The sequence below is a fragment of the Malassezia globosa genome (assembly GCF_000181695.2).
Source record: "Malassezia globosa CBS 7966 chromosome Unknown mgl_sf_6.1, whole genome shotgun sequence".
Lineage (NCBI taxonomy): Eukaryota > Fungi > Basidiomycota > Malasseziomycetes > Malasseziales > Malasseziaceae > Malassezia > Malassezia globosa.
In genome coordinates this window covers 602,430-623,642 of record NW_001849866.1, presented here as the reverse complement: position 1 = coordinate 623,642, position 21,213 = coordinate 602,430, and the positions used below count along the sequence as shown (strand labels likewise).

General features: G+C 55.5%; 8 protein-coding genes across 8 annotated transcripts; 3 read left to right on the top strand and 5 right to left on the bottom strand.

The window, feature by feature from the left end:
- Positions 1 to 182: 182 nt before the first annotated feature.
- Positions 183 to 3,344, bottom strand: MGL_2760 (uncharacterized protein; the record flags this gene model as incomplete). The annotated part of the gene is made up of 1 exon (XM_001730326.1): positions 183 to 3,344. The coding sequence occupies one exon, from the start codon at positions 3,342 to 3,344 to the stop codon at positions 183 to 185; it is 3,162 nt and encodes a 1,053-aa protein (XP_001730378.1).
- Positions 3,345 to 3,546: 202 nt separating this feature from the next.
- Positions 3,547 to 4,305, top strand: MGL_2759 (uncharacterized protein; the record flags this gene model as incomplete). The annotated part of the gene is made up of 3 exons (XM_001730325.1): positions 3,547 to 3,831; positions 3,864 to 4,233; positions 4,271 to 4,305. The coding sequence occupies 3 exons, from the start codon at positions 3,547 to 3,549 to the stop codon at positions 4,303 to 4,305; spliced, it is 690 nt and encodes a 229-aa protein (XP_001730377.1).
- Positions 4,306 to 4,708: 403 nt separating this feature from the next.
- Positions 4,709 to 5,116, bottom strand: MGL_2758 (uncharacterized protein; the record flags this gene model as incomplete). The annotated part of the gene is made up of 1 exon (XM_001730324.1): positions 4,709 to 5,116. One exon carries the CDS (start codon positions 5,114 to 5,116, stop codon positions 4,709 to 4,711), a length of 408 nt encoding a protein of 135 aa, XP_001730376.1.
- Positions 5,117 to 5,795: 679 nt separating this feature from the next.
- Positions 5,796 to 7,145, bottom strand: MGL_2757 (uncharacterized protein; the record flags this gene model as incomplete). The annotated part of the gene is made up of 1 exon (XM_001730323.1): positions 5,796 to 7,145. The coding sequence occupies one exon, from the start codon at positions 7,143 to 7,145 to the stop codon at positions 5,796 to 5,798; it is 1,350 nt and encodes a 449-aa protein (XP_001730375.1).
- A 192-nt stretch (positions 7,146 to 7,337) lies between these two features.
- Positions 7,338 to 8,948, bottom strand: MGL_2756 (uncharacterized protein; the record flags this gene model as incomplete). Its single annotated transcript, XM_001730322.1, has 1 exon — positions 7,338 to 8,948. The coding sequence occupies one exon, from the start codon at positions 8,946 to 8,948 to the stop codon at positions 7,338 to 7,340; it is 1,611 nt and encodes a 536-aa protein (XP_001730374.1).
- A 1,804-nt stretch (positions 8,949 to 10,752) lies between these two features.
- Positions 10,753 to 16,455, bottom strand: MGL_2755 (uncharacterized protein; the record flags this gene model as incomplete). Its single annotated transcript, XM_001730321.1, has 1 exon — positions 10,753 to 16,455. One exon carries the CDS (start codon positions 16,453 to 16,455, stop codon positions 10,753 to 10,755), a length of 5,703 nt encoding a protein of 1,900 aa, XP_001730373.1.
- Positions 16,456 to 16,822: 367 nt separating this feature from the next.
- MGL_2754 (uncharacterized protein) lies at positions 16,823 to 17,462 on the top strand (the record flags this gene model as incomplete). Its single annotated transcript, XM_001730320.1, has 4 exons — positions 16,823 to 16,954; positions 17,008 to 17,112; positions 17,153 to 17,247; positions 17,276 to 17,462. The coding sequence occupies 4 exons, from the start codon at positions 16,823 to 16,825 to the stop codon at positions 17,460 to 17,462; spliced, it is 519 nt and encodes a 172-aa protein (XP_001730372.1).
- A 905-nt stretch (positions 17,463 to 18,367) lies between these two features.
- Positions 18,368 to 21,127, top strand: MGL_2753 (uncharacterized protein; the record flags this gene model as incomplete). Its single annotated transcript, XM_001730319.1, has 1 exon — positions 18,368 to 21,127. One exon carries the CDS (start codon positions 18,368 to 18,370, stop codon positions 21,125 to 21,127), a length of 2,760 nt encoding a protein of 919 aa, XP_001730371.1.
- Positions 21,128 to 21,213: the final 86 nt, after the last annotated feature.

Below are 21,213 nucleotides of genomic sequence, written 5' to 3'. Positions count from 1 at the left end.
TCCAAAAATTTCGTCGTGTAGATAAAATTAGACACGCCGACTGTGCCGTCAACGCAAAGTCTTTGCTATTGTGGAGCATGACACGTCCACAACTGCATAGCTGTAAAAAACTCGTCTTAATGCTGTGCAACCGTTGAAACAACTACGTTGGGACCTTATAAACAATGTAGGGTAGAAGTGCTTTATGAAACTTGGCGCGGGCCGCGTGGACCACGAACGTGGCTCTGTCGGGGGCGAACGGGTGTGGTGCCATGCATATCAGGCACGGCAGGCTGTGCGCTCGCCTGCGTGGACGGTGTTGGTTCAGGTGCTACCTCTGGCATTTCCAAAGAAGAATCAGGATCAGAAGCAAGGTTCAAAGACGATGTGGAAGCGGCAGCAGAAGTAGTGGCTGCATCAGAAGCTGTCTCAAAAAGCTTCTGGCGTGCTTGGTGGACTTGGCTCGTGCCCGGAGAATCCATTTTGGGAGGCGGTGCAGGTGCCTCAGATATGCGTATCGGCGTGGGAGTGGTCATGCTGGCCATAATGTCAGGATGCTCGGTGCCTGAAGTCGTGTCAGGGGTATGATGATTCTGGCTCGGGCAACTAGGTTTCGTGGGTGTTTCAGAGGCCGTCGACTTCGTGCTGGCGGCGGGCCCAGCTTGAACCGGACTTACGTCAAGCTGCAAGTGATTGAGTGATAGAACGCGTCCGTTAGAGCCAACTGAACTGGCCCTCGATGCCGCACTGGATGTGCGAGAATGCGGTGCGGACGAGTGTCGAGACTCGATCTGAGTAAATCGGCGCTGGAGCATACCATTGGGCGGCGGGCCCAAACTTTGCAGAGAGCTGCGCTTAATGCGTTCATCAACAAGCATGCTGCGATGTCGAAGGAGGGGCGACTGCCGGTATGGACTGAGTCCTTTCATATCCGACTCTTTGGCTTTTTGGCGCATCAATGGAGGGAGAAGCACCTCGTAATGCTTGACCAAATCTCGCAGAAGCAACGCAGGGTAATCGGAGAACACGAGTGACGGTAAGGTGCTGTTCGGTCGCAATACAGCACGGCCTATGGCCAGACCCAGCTTCGACAGGTACACATCTTCCGGTTCTTCTGTCGGGGTATTTTTCACGAGCTTGTAGAAGTGAGCGACGAGTGAATCGAGACATGTAAGATGCAGTTTTGGCAAGCGGCTCAGGACAGTGGAGAGCCCCTGTACAAGTGGCTCGACGAGTGCCCGATGCTCATGCTCATGCTCATGCTCACCCGCCTCCTTTCGTAGTGAGAGGAAACGAATGCGTGCTGCCTCATAAATCGTGACAACTTCATCCCATGCAGAATAAGGAAGGAGTGGCGAGTTCAATTCCAAGAGCCATAGTTTCACAGTGGCGGCCAGTACAGGTGCATCAATGGTATCAAGCAGTTGATCAGGCGCCGTCGATTCGAACACGTTCATTCCACGGTTCTGATCGTAAAAGTCCGACAGACTTTCGCGAAGTTCGTGCACTTTTACAAGCGGTACATCATACAGCCAAATGCGTCGTTTCTCAGCATGAATGGTTTCATCGGTCGATACACCACTCTTAGGAATCCAGCGTGAACGCTCCGCATAGGAGCGCTGAAGCGCTGACAACAGCGCGTGGAACACAGGGGGCAATGTTGGCATTGTCAGCGATGACCCAGGCGCTGCAAGTGTTGTTGCCGTATGGGCTGACAAAGCTGCGCCTTTCGCTGCAGCCATCAAGTCCATGCCAAAGCCGCCATTCGTCATGCCTGCGACAGAGAACAGGTCGTCATGATAGTAAGGCTTGAAGACTACAGCCACCGGACGGAAAGGGCCGGTGCGGTAGTTCATGACGAGATGCTGGATGTGTACGGCAGGGTCCATAGGAGCTCGGTCGGTGCGACTCAGCTTGTCATCGTCAGTGACTCCGCTAAGGGCCCTCATTACCTGCTCCCAAGCAACAAGCACACGTTGTATAGCCACTGCTCGATCAAACTCCCACTTTTGTGAGAGTTTGTACTCATGAATCAATATTTCTTCTGCTCGGCAACGAAGCTTATCCTGAAGCACTATTGCGTCTCGGTATGCCTTCTCCGCTGCCTCGGCTTCACGGCGCAGTCGGACATGCCGAGGCTCTGAGAGACCAGTGACAGCCGCACGCACCTGTGCCAACGCTTGCGAATCTTGCACGCGCTCCATGGTCAAGTTCCAGTATGAGGAGAAGCGCGACTTCTGGCGCTCATGCGGAGAAGTCTCATTGGTTTCAGATGGGTGGGACGACTCGGAAGGCTTGCGTGCCTTAAAGCCAAACTGCTGTCGCAATGTTTCACGCCGCTTGAGCTTCTGTGCTTCCGCCTCACTCAAAGAGGGGGACGCTGAGGCAACTGATTCAGCATGAGAAACGCCGCTTGCATCGGACGCCGTGGCTTGCTGCGCTGACTCTTGCGTTCCTTCTCGAATGGGTTCCTCATTGGCCTCCTGTTGGAGCTCCTGCTCACGCGCTGATGACGCAGGCGCCGGCCTCTCCATTTCTTTCTCGCCAGTTTCGTCCGTGGCAGTCATGATGACGGATGTCTCAGGCATAGAAGCTACTCTCTGGCCAAGGGACAATCGTTTCATACTGGGTGACGAGTCTTTCGTGTTTCGCGGCCCATTGGTCACAGCATTTACATGTGGGCCAGGTGCAAAACGTGCATCATCTTCTGCCTCATCAGCATGCCAACAGCGCGCCTCATAGGAAGATTGTCGTTTCTTGACTTCATTCGTCTGGCGCTCCATCTCAGCCAGCGATGCGTCAATGAGCTGCCAGCTTTGCCGCACACGCTCAGCATGTGCAGCCGCCCATTTCCCAAATGGCTCAACAATCATAGATTCAAGCCTTTTGGCTACTTGGATGTGCCTAACTGCCTCGCCAGCCGTCGTGCTTTGGATCACGTCTCGCACCATTTGTGACGTTAGTGCATTGCTGTGCAGGTAACCAGTGCGAGCGTCGTCAACTGACCCAGGAAACATCGTGTCCGAGATGCACGGGACAATGGGACCTTGAGAAAGCGCGCGCGCATACGCATACTCACTGTCTACACGGTGCTGGATCGATGCAAGCACAGATTCATTTTCGTCCAGACCTTCTTGCAGTCGAGAGTACAAAACAATCGCGCCCTTCCTGTACTCAGGAAATGTCCAAAAGGACGCAGCAAATGTGGGTGGATATGTGATGCCTAGCTTTGGCGACGCCGTCATCGCCTGTCGTCTTGCAGCTTTGAGCAAGAGGCCGACTGACTCGTAGTGTCGTCGGCGTCCGGCGTCGAGAATAGGGGGGCGCTCTTTTTGATGCGTGTCTTCTCCAGTCTGCCCCACCATGGCTCCGAACATGTGGCAACCACGTGGCTACGATCGAAGACCTTGAGCTCTTTTGTGGTGCCGCACCAAAAACGTCCAAGGTCGTTTACGTCGGTCGGTTGTCGGTCGCGTGGAGACAGCAAATAGGTTCGTGTTCTGTCGTAAGCACTGCTGCTGCTGCCGCTGCTGTTGTTGTCGACGACGACGCAAACTGTGAATGACTATGTCGAGTGCGATGCCAAATACATCGCTGTATGTCAAGAATATTAATTCGAAAGTGAAGAAACCTGGTATGTATCGATCTGCTATAGAATCAGGAACATTGACTCTTGCAGAGCTTCGCCGACAGCTGTACAGCTTGTTTGGGAGCTATGGCAAAGTCTTGGATGTTGTAGCAACACGTGCAGATGGCATGCGCGGCCAGGCATTTGTTGTGTTCCGCGATCTACAGAGCGCGACAGCAGCATTACGTGCGCTTGATGGATTTGAATTCTATGAAAAACCTTTGGTACGTGCCCGACAATGCTGACCATGAACTAGAAGCTGGAGTATGCACGAACACGCTCCAAGGCAACGGTAGTTGCTGAGCATGGCGAAGAAGCGCTGCTTCGACCGGACCTCATATATAAAAATGCCGATGGCACAGCTATTGGTGGGCGGGTAACATTCTCCAATGCTCAGGGTGACGCGCAGGCTCAAGAGCGGAAACGTCTGCGAGATGAATCGGGTTCATCCATTGCTCCAACAAACTCGGCTGTCGAGCCTCTGCACGGCAATTCCAACGCAACTGACGTGAGGCCGTCGAAAGCGGCCCGTACTGAGCCAATCCCCGATTCTGAGAGTCATCATGCACAAATGCGCAACCAGAATGGAGTAGAAAAAGCTGACGATGACGATGATGACGATGACGGTATGTGTTTTTTCGGACATGGACTCATGCCAAGCAGCTATGGAAATTGGAGACTCAGACTCGGACGATTGAACATTATGGACCATGGCTCAACTCGTACCATGGATGTTGCTGTAAACACAATGGACTTTGTCGTTCTTTCCTGGAGAGCCCACCCCCATGATACCCACATACTCTTCGTCATTATGGAACGAGATAGTGTTCACGAAGCCTGTCATCTCACTGGATACTTTTGTCTGTCCGTAGGTCTTCACCCCATACTCTATGATACACATACGAAGTCATGCATCAATACACACAAACTCACGCCCGCACATCACCGGTTCGGGAGAAGACGCATTGCAAAACACTATGCATTTTTTCAGTCAGGTATTCAACTAGGACACCCATCGGGATCTCACCCCGTCAAGAGATACACTAGTACAGAGAGCGAGAAGAGGATCGATTGGAACTAGCCGGTATGATGAGAGCACATTTACTCATCGTCCTCGTCGTCATTGTCCTCGTCGTCGTCGTCGTCCTCATCCTCCTCATCCTCCTCGCGCTGCGACTCAAGAACGGCAACAGCAATACGGTCGAGGTCACGCATGCCATCCTGCGAAATGATACGGCCGCCCTTGCTGCTGTGTTCCAGCACGCCAATAGCCTCAAGGCTCTGAAGAACCTTGCGCTGCACAGCGCCCGAAGCAGGGCTGTGGTGCGAGGGACGGAAGCCACGGTTCTTAGGGCCTCCATGCAGCTTGCAGAGCGAACCTACACCAACCGACTTGTGCAGGTAGACATGACGCGCAAGGGCAGCAGCGCGAATGTACCACCAGTCCGGATCGTAAGGGGCCTGCTCCTTGTAGGCACCCGTCTTGACAATGTCGACCCACGTCGGCATTTCAAGCTTACCTGTACACGTACGTTAGTACTCGTTCCAACGAGCATCCGTTTGAGTCGCTGGGCCGACCTGTATGCAAGCTGCTCCAAGAACCGGCGGTGTTGACATCACAGAAAATGCTGCTGCGACTCATCCACTCATACCAGGTGTGCACTTCAAGTGCAACGGCATGCACAATGTCGGCCCCAGGACAAAACTGTCTGCACACGTACCTGACCGCTTCAAGTGCTGAGCGTAAGCGTGAATGAATTGAGCGGCATCGACATCCTTGACGCTGCGAAAAGTTAGTACCTTGTCGTACAGCCGAGCGTCATCACGTACTTCGGCATGGTGACTCTATGTGAAGGTAAGCGTAGTGCACGTTGAGCTACGAAGAAGCCGCCGGCGCGCGCACGAAAAACGAGGGGCCGTCGAGGGAGCATGTGTCGTCGGCCGAACGTGGGTGGTTCGCGTGCGAAATTCAGTACGAACTATATTCACCAACATGTGACTATTATGCTTACATAAAATGAGGTGAGGTCCTGCAAGGCGTCAGTACGTTGGTCGCCGATAATGGTCGCCGAAATCGACGCACGTACCAGCTGAAGTCGCGGAATTCGGCTTGGTCCTCGGGTGAAAAGATGCTGTGAACGGGAGTGAGTGTAGGTTTCTCCCTAGTGAACTAGCCATGTGTTAGTAATTACGCGTCTGTACGAACCTCAGTATCGAACCACTCGGTGTCGCTCGCATGGCGCAGCGTCGGACAGAAAGGCGGAGTGATGCGTTTTTGGATGAGGGCATCCCAATTAATGTCGCGGAAGAATGGATGCGCCTTCACATCTTCGGCATCGTTGGGCCCAGCGCCAAGACGACGAGCGGGATCACGCGTAAGTAGGCGTTGCAATAGAGAAACGGAGTCGCGAGGCATCTGAATTGGATACAAAGGCTCGTCTTCCAAGATGGCGTCGAAGATCTCGTCCTCGTCGTCGCCGCGGAAGGGCGCCTGGCCCAAGAGCATTTCGTATAGCAATATGCCAAATGCCCACCAGTCCACAGCGCGTCCGTACCGCTGCTCAAGCAGGATCTCTGGAGCCATAAACTCGGGCGTGCCACAGAAGGTTGAGGTTGTGTTGCCGTACCACATGTTTTCCTTACACAAACCATAGTCAGCAATCTTGATATGTCCGTCCAGCGTTAGCATGATATTATCGAGCTTAAGATCACGGTATATGATGCCGTGTTTGTGGAAGTACTGGAGCGCTAGCAGCACTTCCGCCGCATAGAATTTTGCCCGATGCAAATTAAACTGCTCGCGCTGGATATGGAGCATCAAGTCGCCACCACTCACATACTCCATCACAAAGTACACACGAGTCTCTGTCTGAAAGCAAGAGTGCAGGTTGAGAAGAAATGGATGCTGTTCACGCGCCACGGTCAGGAACACTCGCTTCTCGGAGCGCGTGCTATCGATTTCGTCATTCTCGATGATGAACTCCTTCTTCAGCACCTTGATCGCATACAAAGCACCGGTGCGCTTCTCCTCAGCAAGCATGACCTTGCCGAAATTGCCTTTGCCCAGAACAGCCAGGAAGTTGAAGTCGTCCAACGATACATTGTGCTGTGCGGACGCAGGGAACTCCAAGGCACCGGGTGGCGCCGCCGTCGCAATGGAGGATGCCATTGATGATGGCGGCACGGACGAGGGCGCGGGTGGCGTCACGATTGTCTGCTTCGGTGCAGTTTGTGCGGAGGGAGCCAGACCACCCGCTGATGGCATGGATGAGCGTTGTGAATGCGCAGCTGGGGACTGTGTTGGCTCCGTCGCTGGTGACGCTGGCAATGGCTGACTAGCTTGGGCGGATGATGACAATGGTGGTGGCGGTGGTAACGATGTAGGATCATGCCATGATTTGCTCGGCGGAACTCCTGCTGCTGATGGCGACACGGGAGCAGTGGCCTGGCCAACCGAGACGCTTGGCTGGTGAGTGGGGATGGGAATAGGGGCCGAGGTGGGAACGGCAGTAGTTGAGGCAGGCGCTGCGGATGTCATGGGGGCCGGTGCAGCAGCTGAGCGATGCGAAGGCGAGAGCCTCAGCGCATGGAGAGCGGGGAATATATTGTCCAAGCTGGTGCGGCGGCTTGTCGGCAGCGAAGGCGACGAAGTCTCGATGGAATGAGTGGCTGGTGCACCCTTGTGTCTTGGCGGGCATGCTAGGCAAGGTAGCTGTCGGCGGAGTCAAACTCAGCTCAACGGTTTCTTGATGCTAGCAATGTTGCTGAGCATTTGGTTTGCCATTTCCATCGACATGCCACAAAAGTCCGGCACAAGGTGAACACAGTCGGCATGACATGTAAGATCACATTCACTGCACTTGCGACTCGCGCGTCGTCCCAGGGGCAGCATCGTTCCACAATGACAGCACCAGTTGGCTCCCAGATTCGTGAATGGCTCGAAGCGGTGTGGGATACGGTGCTTCAGCTCAACCTCGTCGTTTGCAGACGCACCCGACTTGGTGCCGATGCACTTGGTCACGATCTTTGGCGCACATTTCCTGTGACAGCGGTAGTTGCAATCTTCACATTGGCTTCCAGCTGCATTCAGGAGCAGTTCACCACACAGCGCACAACGGATCACCTGGTAGAACTGACGCGGTACGAATCGGTGGCCATTGACAACAGACACCTGGTCGCGGCGCTTGCGCATGGCGCCATGGCGACCCAGTCCCGTGTCATAAGAGCGCTTTGGGACATTCTGCTTGGTGAAACCGAGCTGCAAATACACGGCACCTCGCGGTTCGACAGTGAACCAGCCTTCTAGGCCTGACTTGGCCGCCTGCTGTGCTGTGGGCTGGGCGGGGAAAAGCGAGGAGGTCATCGATGCCATGGTGTCGGCCGTGACCCAATCGCTGCTATTCGGTGTCATGGGCGATGGAGACGCCGATGGCAAGCCATCAGCGCCGACTTGGCCAGCCTTGATTTTGCGCAACTGTTCGATAATGTCACTGATGCGGAGCCACAGCAAACCAACGGGGACGGGTGCAGATGTGCCTACGCGGTCGAAGATGACCAGCTCGACTTCGTTTGTGTTCTCAAGCGGGAGCTCATAGCTGACATTCCATGCATCAGAGCGCGAAGCTGGGGTGCGTACTCGCTCCGATTCTTCTACCTTGATAGACACATACGATTCACGCATGGAACGAGTGCTGCTGGATATCGCGGCATGATCCACTTCCTTTGCACCCTTGATAGCAATCGACAGAGTGCCGGACTGGGGCTTGTGCGCACGACGAGCCGCATAAGGATTTTCCTGTTGCACCTCTTCGTCATCGCGCATGTCCAGCTGCTGGTATCGCTTGAGCGCTTGCTGGATCAGGACAAGCTTTCCTGCACTTTCGGTGCGTTGGTTCATCGCATCACCCTGACTCCGACGATCACTTTCAGCCTGGTACAACCGAGCAATCTTGTCGTAGCCGTGCTTGAACTGGCGTTCGAGTTGAAGCTTGTATTCAAGCTGACTGATCATGCGCTGAACCTTGGCGCTTGTGAGCGGCGTGTCGTACTTCATGAGATCCAAGGGTGTGTAGTTTCGGCGCGCAGCAGTGGAGACGCGTGTCAGCGCTGCGGGATCGCTGCCAGGGGCCATGACGGCGCCGTTGGTGAAGGCGCCTGTGCGGTAAGCAGCACTGCTATCGATGGGAAACATGGCGGATGGCGGCACACTCGCATCAGATGGCGAGCGTTTAGAGAATTCGTCGGCCAAGTACGACGCTGTGGCGGACGTGTCCGGGTCTGGATTTGGCGATGCAGCACTACTGGTCGTGAGAGCCGATGCTGAGAGTGACGGCTGGTTCATGACGCCTGGTGATAGGTCGATGGATGCGCGTCGGTGCAGAGATGCAAGGCTCTCTTCGAGAAACTGGATAGTGCGACGTGCATCGCGAATGTTGGAATCCGCCTGACGAATCACATCCTGATTTGGTGTGGCACTCCGGAGTGCTTGAAATCCCTCGATAATGCGACGTTGCGTGTGAATGCGCGACTCCAGGTCGGCCACTTTGGTTGGGATCGACTCCTATGAGTCGAGCGTTAGCATTTGCATTCATCGCACATGGGCATGGCGCACAACGTACCGGCATATTCGCACACCTGGGTGTCTTTCTCTGGCTCGTGCAGTCACAAGTCTTTTCTTACGTAGGAACAAATTCCACCAGGATCTTTGAGAGGCGCAGCACTTCCAGACAAGGGGCACGTGTCACAAGACGTGCTTGAAGGAAGCGCGCAGGAATGCTGGTGCAGAGTAGCCACCAGCGAACGTAGTGGCGGGAGTGGCTTGCTCTATCAGTGTGCCTATGACGACGAGTGGCGCCGCAATTTATCACACACGTACACACACACACACGTACACACTTACACACCCACACACGCACATGCCCACACACGCCCACACATACCCACACACCTCCTCCCCCATCCACTCACCCATGCGGCAATCTCGGCCGAGATGCGCTTACGGAAGGCCACGCTGGAGGCTCGGAGGACGAGAGGAAGAGGAAGGACGCTTTGGCCAACTGTTTCCATGCGCGATTGATCCGTGTCATGCCGCGCCAAGCTCGTGTCCGGATTCAGACACAGACGCACGCTGTGCAGTGCGACGTCGCGTTCCAGACGGCAGGGCCACGATCTAGAGCTGCTCGCCAGTGCACAGGTCGAAAGGTCTTGCTGCGTTATGCGTGTCGTGTTCAGTTAGGTGAGCGTGTGATGTGTCTCGACGCCACGCAGCTAAGGGATAGCGGCGTGCGTCGTGCACTTGAGACGTTCTTTCGCTCAGTATGTGGGAATGCGCGCGGACGTGTGTGTCCTTTCTTACATAGAGAATGCTGAGGCATTCAATGTACAGACATGCCAATGGACAGGCGTAGCGCACGATGCCCTTTTATGTAGGTACCGGGACGCGAGACCCAACGAGATTGGCGCCACATGATGCTCACGGGGCGCAGTTGAGATCATCTTGCGTCGGATCCCGCGTAGCACCACAGCGCCAACGCGGATCTCCCTAGGCATGACGTGGGAATGGCGCGATGCGTCTATTGTACAAGCGTTGTGTGCGCCTATGCTGGGCACGCCTCTTTTGCATGCGCATCATCAGATCATGCACGAGGTGCTGGCACATGTGATCGTGCCTCAAGCCGAGCACATGAATGGTGCATATGTGGAGCATGTATGCCGTGTGACGCCGCTTCTGAGTCACATGTCGAAAAGTATCGCTGGTATGATGATGCATGCATCGACGAGCGCTGGGCTCGGTGGATCGAAGCAACCTGTCCGAGCAGAAGAGATTGCGCGCGATTTGCACATGGCTGATCGCTCTGTCATGCCGTCTACGTACTTTGTTCTACCGCGCACGTATTCCCACGGAGGACGCCGCGTAGGACACATGGGGCCGGAGGACGACTTGGCGTCGCTATCGACGGATGCGACGCAGATCTTGTCGCCGCCGCACTGCCACGCGAGTGCGATGCAATCTTCAGCATGTCCGCGCACATTAGCACGTACGTCGTCAGGAAGCACAGACATTTGGGCAACACCATGTGCATCGCCGCGTATGATGACGCCCTACGAACATGCCTATTCAGATTCTTGATGGTACATAGAATATCTCACGACGGTCGACGTGGCAGGGAATGTGGGCGCGCCGAGCGGAGCCAGCTAGGCCCGCCGCCCTGCTCGCGGGGCGGGCGATCAGCTTTGACGACCGGGGGTATCTGAGCCGAGGGAGCCGGCTTGGCCGACGAGGACGAAGCCTGGTTTCGCTCGACAATGGCGGCCCACTTGCCGGGCTTTTTGGTGCGTTGTGTCGCTGGCTGTTGGGTCTTGGTGGGTGCGAGGAGAGCCGCTGATGGGACGACTCTTGGAGGTGCTTTGAGGATGGGTGGCGGCTCGGTTGACTTGCGTTTCGGAGGCCGCTGTCCGCTGGCTTTGGCATGCACGGGTGGTGGTATGGGCTGGACGGGCTGAGGGGGCACAGGTCGTTTGTGCGTTGACAAGATGGGAGACGGGGCGGGAGCCTGTGCAGGAGCAGATGCTTTAGGTGCGAAGGTGGAAGTGGAAGGATATGTCGATGTCGGTGCTGCAATGGTCTTGGTCTTGGGTGTCCGGACGGCCGACGGTGTGGTCGGAGACGAGGCTCGTTCGGACGAGTCAAGCTTCCGATGCAAAGGGGGTCTCAGCTTTGCGTCTCGAGAAGGCGCCGGCGCCGGTGTCTTCTTGGGCACGGCGGCAGATGACGACGGTGTCGGCGGACCGGAAGCCGCGGCTGCGACTTGGCTTGATTCACGACCCCCTTGATTCGGCGGAGCCAGTCGCTGCGGATGTACAAATGTGTCGCCTCGCACAGGCACAACAAAGCCGCGTGAGCGCGCCTCGCTAATCATGTCCCTCCAGATTGTGTCATTGCCTAGCATCGAGGCATTTCCAATCACTATCATGTTGCTCCGAGCACGCGTGAGAGCAACGTTCAGCCGTCGGTGATCGCTCAAAAAGCCCATCACGCGGTCCTTGTTGCTTCGCACGCAGCTCAGAATAATGATGTCTTTTTCCTGGCCCTGGAAGCCGTCCACACTGCTAAAGTCCACGTCCATCGCGGCCGCGCGTCCATACTGCGACACAAAGAGGGTGCGCAAAAGATCGACTTGCGCTTTGTACATGCTGACGAAGCCGACGCGTCCACGCAGGCTCGTTTGCGCACACGCACACAGCGCCTCGTACACCTGCATCGCCGTGTACGCTTCGCTCTGATTCTGGATCGAGTGGCTGCGACCAGGCTCTTCCAACGCATCGACGTGGAAGAAACGAAATGGGCCAAAGAGCTGTGTGTTGTGCCATGGCTGGAGTGTTTTGGACGCCATCTGTGGTCCATCGATGAGCTGGCGGCCATAGAAGGCCGTCGACGGAAAGAGGCTAATGTCAGGATGCATGCGGTACTGGATCGATAGCAGATGCACACGGTCGGGCGACGCATTGAACATGCGCACAAACAGCGACTGCGCGTACTGCCGCCGCTCCGCCTCTTGACTCAGCACGGTGGGTGGCAGCTGTTTCGGATCACCGACGAGGATACAGCGTGTGCACTCGTAGCGAAGGGGGATGAGTGTGCTGAGCTCGACGGCCTGCGCAGCCTCATCGATCACCACCGTGTCAAACGTGTAGCGATACAGCATCTCATGCCCGGCGCCGGCCAGTGTTGCGCACACAATCTCTGCCTCGTCGAGGATGCTCATACGGGCCATGTGACGCTCCGTCTCGGGCCGCATCGATCCCATCTTGCTGCGGCTTTGTAGGGACGACACTTGCTCGCGCAGTTCAAAGCGTTTGTCCGTGAGCTCGTTCAGCTCTGCTTGCAGCGCACGCGTACGTTCACGGCTCGTGGACGATGTCGGTGCTGAGGCGGACTGCTCCAGCTCCGCACGCTTGTCGCGCCACGCCCGCTCCACGCGCTGGAGTTCTTCTGCGGCGCGCGATGCCGCCGTGTCCTTGGACCCGGCGTGTTCGGCGAGCGCGTCGAGCGTCACGTCGCGGACGGCCGGATTCACGGCCTCATCACGCCCGAGCCGGACGAGACGCGGCACCACGCGCTTGCCATCAATGTCGACGCCGTCCTTGATCCGGCTGACGAGCTCGTCAATGGCCGCATTGCTCGGTGCACACAGCAGCATACGAGCCGATGGGCCGTCGCGCGCCGGCGCCGCCGCTTTCTTGGGGCCGACGCTTGTCCCGGCACGCCGCGAGAGGAACGACGCAACAAGCGCACGAATCGTTTTCGTCTTGCCCGTGCCGGGGGGGCCCTGGATCAGCGAAAAGCCTGGCGTGCGCATCGTCGCGACGACAGCACGTGCCTGTGGCTCGTTCAGCTCGTACATGCGCATGGCCTTCGTCTGATCAGCCACGGAGACGTCTGGCAACGGCGCGACACGCGCATGGAGCACATCCTGCACCATCGCCAAGTCCGGCACACTGCACAGCGCTGCATACTCGCGGCGAAGCGTCGTGAGGCTGAAAAGCTTGACGATGCGCCAGCCAGGCTCCTGGATCCATGGCATCGCATTCTGCGCCTGCGCGTACAGGCAACGGATGCCAAGCTCCAGCCCACTTGACCCCGGCTGACTGGTCGCTTGCTTGCGGCTAAAGTATACGTTAGCAATCAGTTTCAGTGCGCGCGATGGCAGCTCCAGGTACACAATATCAGTCTCGTTGAAGTAGACGCCTGCCGGCATCGTCGATCGCGCAGCAAATTCCAGCTGAACAAAGTTGTCTACGCGGCTTTGCCGCAGGTACTGCACATCGACTGAAGTTGCATACTTGACGTCGTCGCATGCCTGCTGGAACTGTGCCCATGCCTCGAGCGTCAGAAGCGTGCCAAAGTGCTCTGTGTAGGAGGAGGCAGTCGCGTGCCAAGAACCTGGCGACGACGTTGAGAAGGCAGTCCCATCGAGCTTCGTTGGCGGGAGTGGCTCGTTCGAGCTCATGCTCCACGACAAAATACACTCATGCATCGGCATCATGGAGGGTGCTGTCGAGAGTCGGCGTCGCCGCTGCTCGTCGTCGGCCTTGCGCATGGCCTCCTGCAAGGCCGGGTCCATCATAGGCATGACAGTTCGACGAACAACGGTGGGCTTGGCTCTGTGCGGCGACGCAAGCGCTGCGAGCCCTCCTTTAGCACTTGGCTTGCCACGCTCTGCACGCGCGCCATGACCATCGCTGCTGGACGAGTCGGCATCAGAGTCCGAGTCGTTGGTGTCCGAGTCATCTGAGCCGTCGTGGCCACTCGGCTGCTGCGTCGGCCGACGAATCTGGGCTCGTGGCATCGTCGTGATGGTGCCCGTGACGCTGCTAGTCGCGAGCGGCGCGCGCGGCTCGTCAGGCTCCCATGCTCGCACTGGGGCATGTGGTTTGCGTGCGACCGAGCGAGTGAGCTGGAACTCGTTGCGTAGCTGTGCCAGCTTGCCCGTTGAATGGAGCTTCGATGCGCGCGTCGAGGATGCCGTTGACGACGAAACCCCTTTCAGCTTCGGAGCGGCCGTTCGCGGTGAGTCTCGCGTCAGGTCAACGACGATCGGCTTTTTCTTCGGTTCCGTCCGCTCCTTCTGGCCCGGTGGTACGGTCGTGAACGACAGCGTCTGCTGCAGGAGCCTGGGCTTTGTTTTCGGCTTTGGATCCGCCTTCGAGTCGGTTTTCGGCTCCGAGCGTGGGAGGGCAAGGAACTCATCCAGCAGCAGCTCCATTTGTGCCGTAGACAGCAGCGTGCGGCGCTCCTGGACGTTCGTCACGCCCAGCTGCTGCGCGAGAAAGTCGACCGCATGCTTCCGGACCTGGGCCGGCAGCACAAGGTGCCGTGTACTAAACAAATGCACAGCCCGTCGGATGTAGTCGGACAGCTGCTGCAGAATCTCTTCGTGATTCAGCCGGAGCCAGTTGATGGCACAATCAAGTGGCATCGCCAGCGTGCCGAGCACGTCGTCCGTATGTGAATGCAGCTCGTTCGACCGGCACGCCAAATCGGCACTTTGCACCATGTACGACGCGAGCATCGGCACTTGGGCAATCCACTGCAGCATTTCCTGCCGGTCGGCCGTGCGCGACCAGTCGGGAATGCGCTCAAACATTGTGGCGATACACTCAGATATGCCTGTCCACACGAACAAGACATCGGCCTCTCGGCCCATGCCGCTCCCCCATGGTATATATGGCAGCAGCACGCCCATATTTCGATCGCACAGCACGTGCAGCATATCGTCCAGCATTGACACGGATGCACGCGCCAATGGCAGGGCCCATGCAACGTGTCGCGCCGCTAGGACGAACAGCACGACAAAGGAACGCCCTCCCTCCAGCGCTGCCTCGCGTGCATCCATCCATAGCATGTGGAGCGACTCGAAGCGCGTGTAGGAATCATCAGCCAACGCACGGAATATCACATGCGCGCCTTGCGAGACTTCCGTGCTGGCAGACGCACCCAGCAGTGGCAGCACTGACACACATACTCGGGGCATCGACGCAAATGTATCGCGGGCGTGAGCGAGGGCCACTGTAAAGGCGTTTGCGATGCACGACATGCCTTGACGAAGTTGGACAACAAGCGCAGATATGCCCGCACACAGCCTGTCGTATGCCTGGGATGCCGGTGCCGAAGACGACGGCACTGGCATCTCCGCCAAAGGCTTGGGCGTATGCACTTCAAGGATGGGTGCAGGATAACCCGGCGCTACGATGGAAAGCGCATAGAGAAAGTACGCACACAATACCTGCGGCACGTCGTTCGCTTCCTCGCTACTCAGCACTAGGGAAATGTGCTTCCACAAACGTTGCGACACGGTCGGCACACAAACGGCATCGATGTCAGCCTCCCACTGCATGAACAAACGCTCATTGGCTGTACTAGGGTCATGGTCGTGCGCGTATGTCTTACGGATAGAGGCCGCGACACCCGTTATACTGGACAAGTACAAGCACGCATTCATGGTCTTGACAGCATCATGTACAAGCGCCAAGCCAACCGGGCGCAGAAGACGCGGTGTCGTCAAGCCGCCCTGGACCAAGACCAATGCATACAGATCCAGCACAAGCGATACACACGCATCGCCCTGGAGACGATCCTCTGTCGAGCTTGATGTCAGTGAGGCATGCAACGCTTTGGAGATGCGATCTTCAATGAGCAAGGCGCCCAGCGTGAGGGCCGTGCTGCGCACAGTGTCACGCTCGTGGGTCTGCTGTCGCTTTTCAAGCAAGAAGTGCGTTGCTAGCTTCAGCGCCTCGGCGTACACTGAGCGCGAATATGCATAAATGACATCAAAGAACCGGACCAAGAACACAAACAAGCACGCTGGTCGCACGCTGTCCAGCGCAGGGTGGTCAAGCACATGGATAAGGACAGGCATAGGAGATCGCCCAGTGCGACCCCATATCGACAAAGATAGAGTGTGGAGACATACGACCGATAGAACGTCAAGGAGAGGTTCCAACGGTGTATCCGAGTCGGGTATACAATCCATGGCAAGTGGCGCAAGTACCTGCCACTGCGTAGCTGATCCATCGTATGTAGGCAGGATCGCCTTCCACGCATTCGCATCATGTCCATGGGAGGCCTTGATCACAGCAACAAGCTCGTCGAATGGAGAACTCGGGCGCTTCGACTCCGTCGTCGATGTCGACGAAGACGCTCTTTCGGTATGGGGTATATGCGACAGCTCTGCAAGCATCATCCGAGCGAGTGGCCATTCCATCCGCGCATCGGCCACATACTTTTCAGCTTTCTCGACCGCCGACTGGCCTGGCTCTAGCACATGCTGTGCTTCGAGCCACACCATATTGACGTCTCGAAGACGCGTCCTGCAGGTGTAGAAGAAAAAATATGTACGTAACCATTGAGTGGACGCGCCTTAGTCTGCACCTCTTCTTTGTTGGCTCCAGGCCCTTGATAACCTCCACATGCGAAATGGGGCGCTGGCGCGTTGGTAAGTGTGGCGGCTGTGCGTTTCGCAGCGCGCCACAAGAAGGGGAGGTGGGAGAGGGGGTGTTTACGCTTAGGCTGTGTAAGTTTGTGTGGGTTTTCGCAAGAAGCCCGCCCGATCAATCCATGATTGACACGACAGTCCATTCTTCTCCACACAGACGCTCATGCTTAGACGACAGACATCATTCACCTAGTGTCAAGTGACTGTGTGTCAGACGCGCATGACCGCTCTGACCAGCAACGATACAGCGCACAAAATCCAGCAGGGTATTTCATACAAGCAGGAAGGAAATGCTGCTTTTTTACAGCGCGACTATGTGGGAGCACTTCGATCCTATCACTATGCCACACTCGTACGTGCACACGTAGCACTCATGCATACACGTGCATTTACACACATATGCAGTATTTAGCAGGACTTGATGAGCAAGTGCTTCAACAATTCGGTGGCTCATCTCGCGGTTACGACGTGCGCGAGGATCAAAAGCAACTCAGCCAAGTCCGTTCCAACGTTCGTATAAGCCTAGTTATTCTAACGCTTTTCTCTCCAGATGGCAGCCTGTTACCTTGCGCAAGAGCGATTCGCTCGTGCTGTCCATGCGTGCGATCAAGCATTGGTATCTGATCCGTCCAATGCAAAAGCCATGTACGTTGCCCTATCTCTTATGTCCCAGTTTCCGAAAAGCACAAGCTTTACGCAGGCAAGGTGCCATATATCAGGCAAAAGACTGGCTTGAATCAGATGCAGTGTGCGAGTATGTCAAAGGACCAGACTTTGATGCTGAAAAGTCGCGCATTGCTGTGAGTATTTCAGAGCGCGAACGCAAAAGTCATGCCAAATGGCGAGGATTCCTTTCCTAGAACAATCAGAATATAAAAACAACATTTACACTGTACCCCAATTTCCCCCCCCCCTACACACACACACACACACACACACGCACACACACACACACACGCACACACACACACACCAGGCGCTTTCAATCTGCGGCCGCTGTGCTTTCTGGATTTGGGCTCGTGATATAGGTCATTTCATTTTCACGTCCTGTCTGACGCACGGACATTTTCCTTTGCTCTCCACAAATGCCTCTTTATCTCTCCATACCCAGCTTGATCCCCCAACCCACCCTTACCGCCCCACCCCACTTTATCCTTTTCTGCTGGCCGACCTGGTCCTCATGCACTGGTTATGCGAAAAATACACATCCACTGCGGCTATTACTGGGCACCTCCTGCGTGGGTGGTGGGAGTGTGATTCGATATTGTGCATAGCGCGACATTCTAGTCTAGTCCTCTATGCGCTCGAGAGTCGGAGCCACGCTCCATTTGAGCATATTTGCGACATCTCTCTCTGCGCTCGAGTTCTTGCTATGGATGTGAAGCGTGATAAAGGACGTAAGGATGCCTTGTACATTCTCACCGACCACCCCATGCCCAGACTCATTGCCTTTGAGCCGAGATCCCATTTTCAGGTCCATACGCAGCGAGTGTGGCAGCTCGACGAATCATCACGCTCACCTGCTAAGTTGGGTCTGACACTTGCATTGGAACGTGCATACGATCATTTGTCACCTGGTCGTTGGGCACTAACCCATGTTTTCACTGGCAACGTATACCTAGCAAGTTTGGAGAAGGATATTGCGTTCCATGCTCGTCTTGACCATGCAGTCTTGATCAGCTGTACTTTCCTAGAAAGAAGCTCACCAAAGGCTCCTTGTACGCTGGCCTGCCTGTCTATATCATCAGATTATGCCACAGCGGGTATGCCAGTGCTTACATTCTATGCGATTGACGAGTCGAAGCAAGCGCTTCGCCCTCTCCCTTGGCATGAACCGCGCGTCGCGCCGTCGCAAACCAACACACGAAAAATGCGTCGCACGGATGGTGATGCTACATACCACGTCCCTTTACCGGAAGAGGATGCCTACGGAGCGCACTATCTATTGGCTACTCCCGCGTATGCGGGTGGCGGTGTTCTTGTGTTTTGTGAACACGTCATCTTCTTCGTGCCACGTCCAAGTGATCGCCGCCGCGGGAAGACACGAGCTGAGTCACGACGTGCTCGTTATCAGGAAATTCGAATGGACCGAGGCATGCATGTGGAATCAGCCACTTGTTTGCTGTCGCATCATCACGACGAGCTGCACTTTCGCGTGTTGTTAAGTACCACGCGTGGTTCTATGTACATATTGACTGTCTCATCTTCTACAAATGCTTGGGAGACCATTCATATGCACTTGTTGCGCCTTCAAATGAGCTCAGTGGCTACAAGCCCGCAGGGACTTTCCTCTTTGGGCGAAGACTTTGTGTTTCTTGCGAGTACGACAGGCGACTCCGTCCTTTGGCACGTGGATTCGTCACCTTCACTGCATGAGGTATATCGATGGCCGAGCACAGCACCAATTGTCGATATGGTGCTCGATAACTCCAGCGTCATGGATCGCATCATCACTGCTAGTGGTGCCGGTCCTACTAGCAGCTTGAGAGCCATAATGTACAAGGCACTCACTAGCACATTATTTATCAAACCAATGGATCTAGTGAGCGTCTACGCGTTAGAATCTGCTCTCGTTCTTGTGCATCGAAACTCGGCTTCTATCGTGCAGCTCAATGAGCATGAAGACCCCACACAAATCTCCATTGTGCATGATGCTCGTGTCTTGCATGCTGGCATGTTAGCGGGCTTGTACCTTGTCGCAACCTCGAAAGACATCCGCACTTATGGACGTGGTAAAACAGTTTGGACAGCTCCCGACGAAATCTCAGCCTGCCACGTATTAGATGATAAACATGTGGTAATAGGTCTCGTAACACCACAGCTGCTTGTCTTGCACCACGATCATCACAACTGGTCAATTCTTCATTCGTTACGAACTCATGCACCGATTTCATGCCTATTTGGCTGCGCCTCCGCTATAGTCGCGGGGTTCTGGGATCGCACGGTGCAAAAGTACGTTTGGCCTTCCATGGAAGGTGATCCAATCCATATTGCATGCACGTCGCTTCCCACATCTATTCTTCAACATGCATTCACGCCTCACGGCGAAAACCATACCGTGGTGGGCTATGCTGATGGCCATGTTGACGTGTATAATGATCAAGACAAAATCGTGCATACGTGCCAGGTAGGTACAGAACCGATTCACTTGACCACTGCACCACTTTCCATGATGGAGCTGCCAAACACGCACGCTATTGTAGCATCGGGCTCCTATACCTGCTTCCTATACCCTCAAGACTCTGCGTTCCGTGCAAGTATATGGCTTATTGAACATGTGCGTGCAGCAGCGTGTGTAGACGCCAGCAGCCAGGCATTGACCATGGTGTGTGCCACACAGTTCGGCTTGGAGGTGCATGCCATTCATACGCTACATCATCTAGACATTCAGAGCTTGTCGTTGAAAGGACAACAGCCCACATCCATCGCAAGCTTTGGTCCTTATATCGTTCTCACGACATGGCCTATGCATGCGTGGGAGCATCACGAACGTGGACTGAGCACGATCCGCGTCATGACAAAAGCAGGGCTCAAACAAGTCACATCCCATTCCCTCCACGCCTATGAGCGGCCCAACAGTGCGTGTGTGAAGAAATTTTACAACACGCCATACATTGTCGTTGGGACTGGGTTTTATGTAGGCGGCCGAGACTCAACATCCAGTGGTCGCCTCATCGGTTACACATGGTCGACGCCCTTGTCAAAGTTGCAGCTTATCTGGTCGTGCGATGTGCCTGGCCATGTCTATGGAGTGACAGATGTACCAGGCTCGTATCTTGTTGCAGCTGTCGATGCACAAGTACATACATATGCGCTATGCGATGGAAAGCTGAAGCTTTGCGATCGATGGGGCTGTGCCTTCCTTGCGACGTGCCTCACATCGCAAGGATCGACTGTCGTGGTGGGAGACGCCATGCACTCCCTTACGGTCCTGCAAGTCGATCCCAAAGGACAGCTGCATGAAATCGCTCGCGATGTCGATCCATATTGGACAACGGCTGTAGGCGTATTGAGTACCGAGCAACAGCAGTACATCGGCACAGACATTGCGATGAACATGTTTGTTGCTGAGCGCGTGCACCAAACGGATGGAACTGATCCATGGAGTCATGTGATGCATCGAGCGACGGCATTCCACCACGGCGACATGGTGAATACAATCCAAAGCGTGGCTGACGGCCGTATCCTGTTTGGTACGGCCTCAGGCTCCGTTGGTACGCTGATGTACGTGCCTGATGAAACGGCATCCATGCTCTGGTGCGTTCAAGAGGCTTTGTCGCATCAAAGACATGCGCATGGCGACCTTTCATGGGAGTCTTGGCGTACGCTTCGCACAGACATGCAGATATGCGCACCGCGCCATGTATTAGATGCTGAGCTGCTCACAACATTTTTTACGTGTGAATCGCGTACTGGCATAGTTGGCATGGCACGACACACTGCTCGCGAACTTGGCTGGAAACATGAGCACTTTGATGAGGCAACGATTGCACATGCCCTTCGTGCACTACAACTGAAATGCTGAAGCATACGCAAACATAGTCGTCTGTACAAGAGAACATTTCATGCACCGATGTACATGGAACCGATATCGAGCAAAAAGCACTTAGC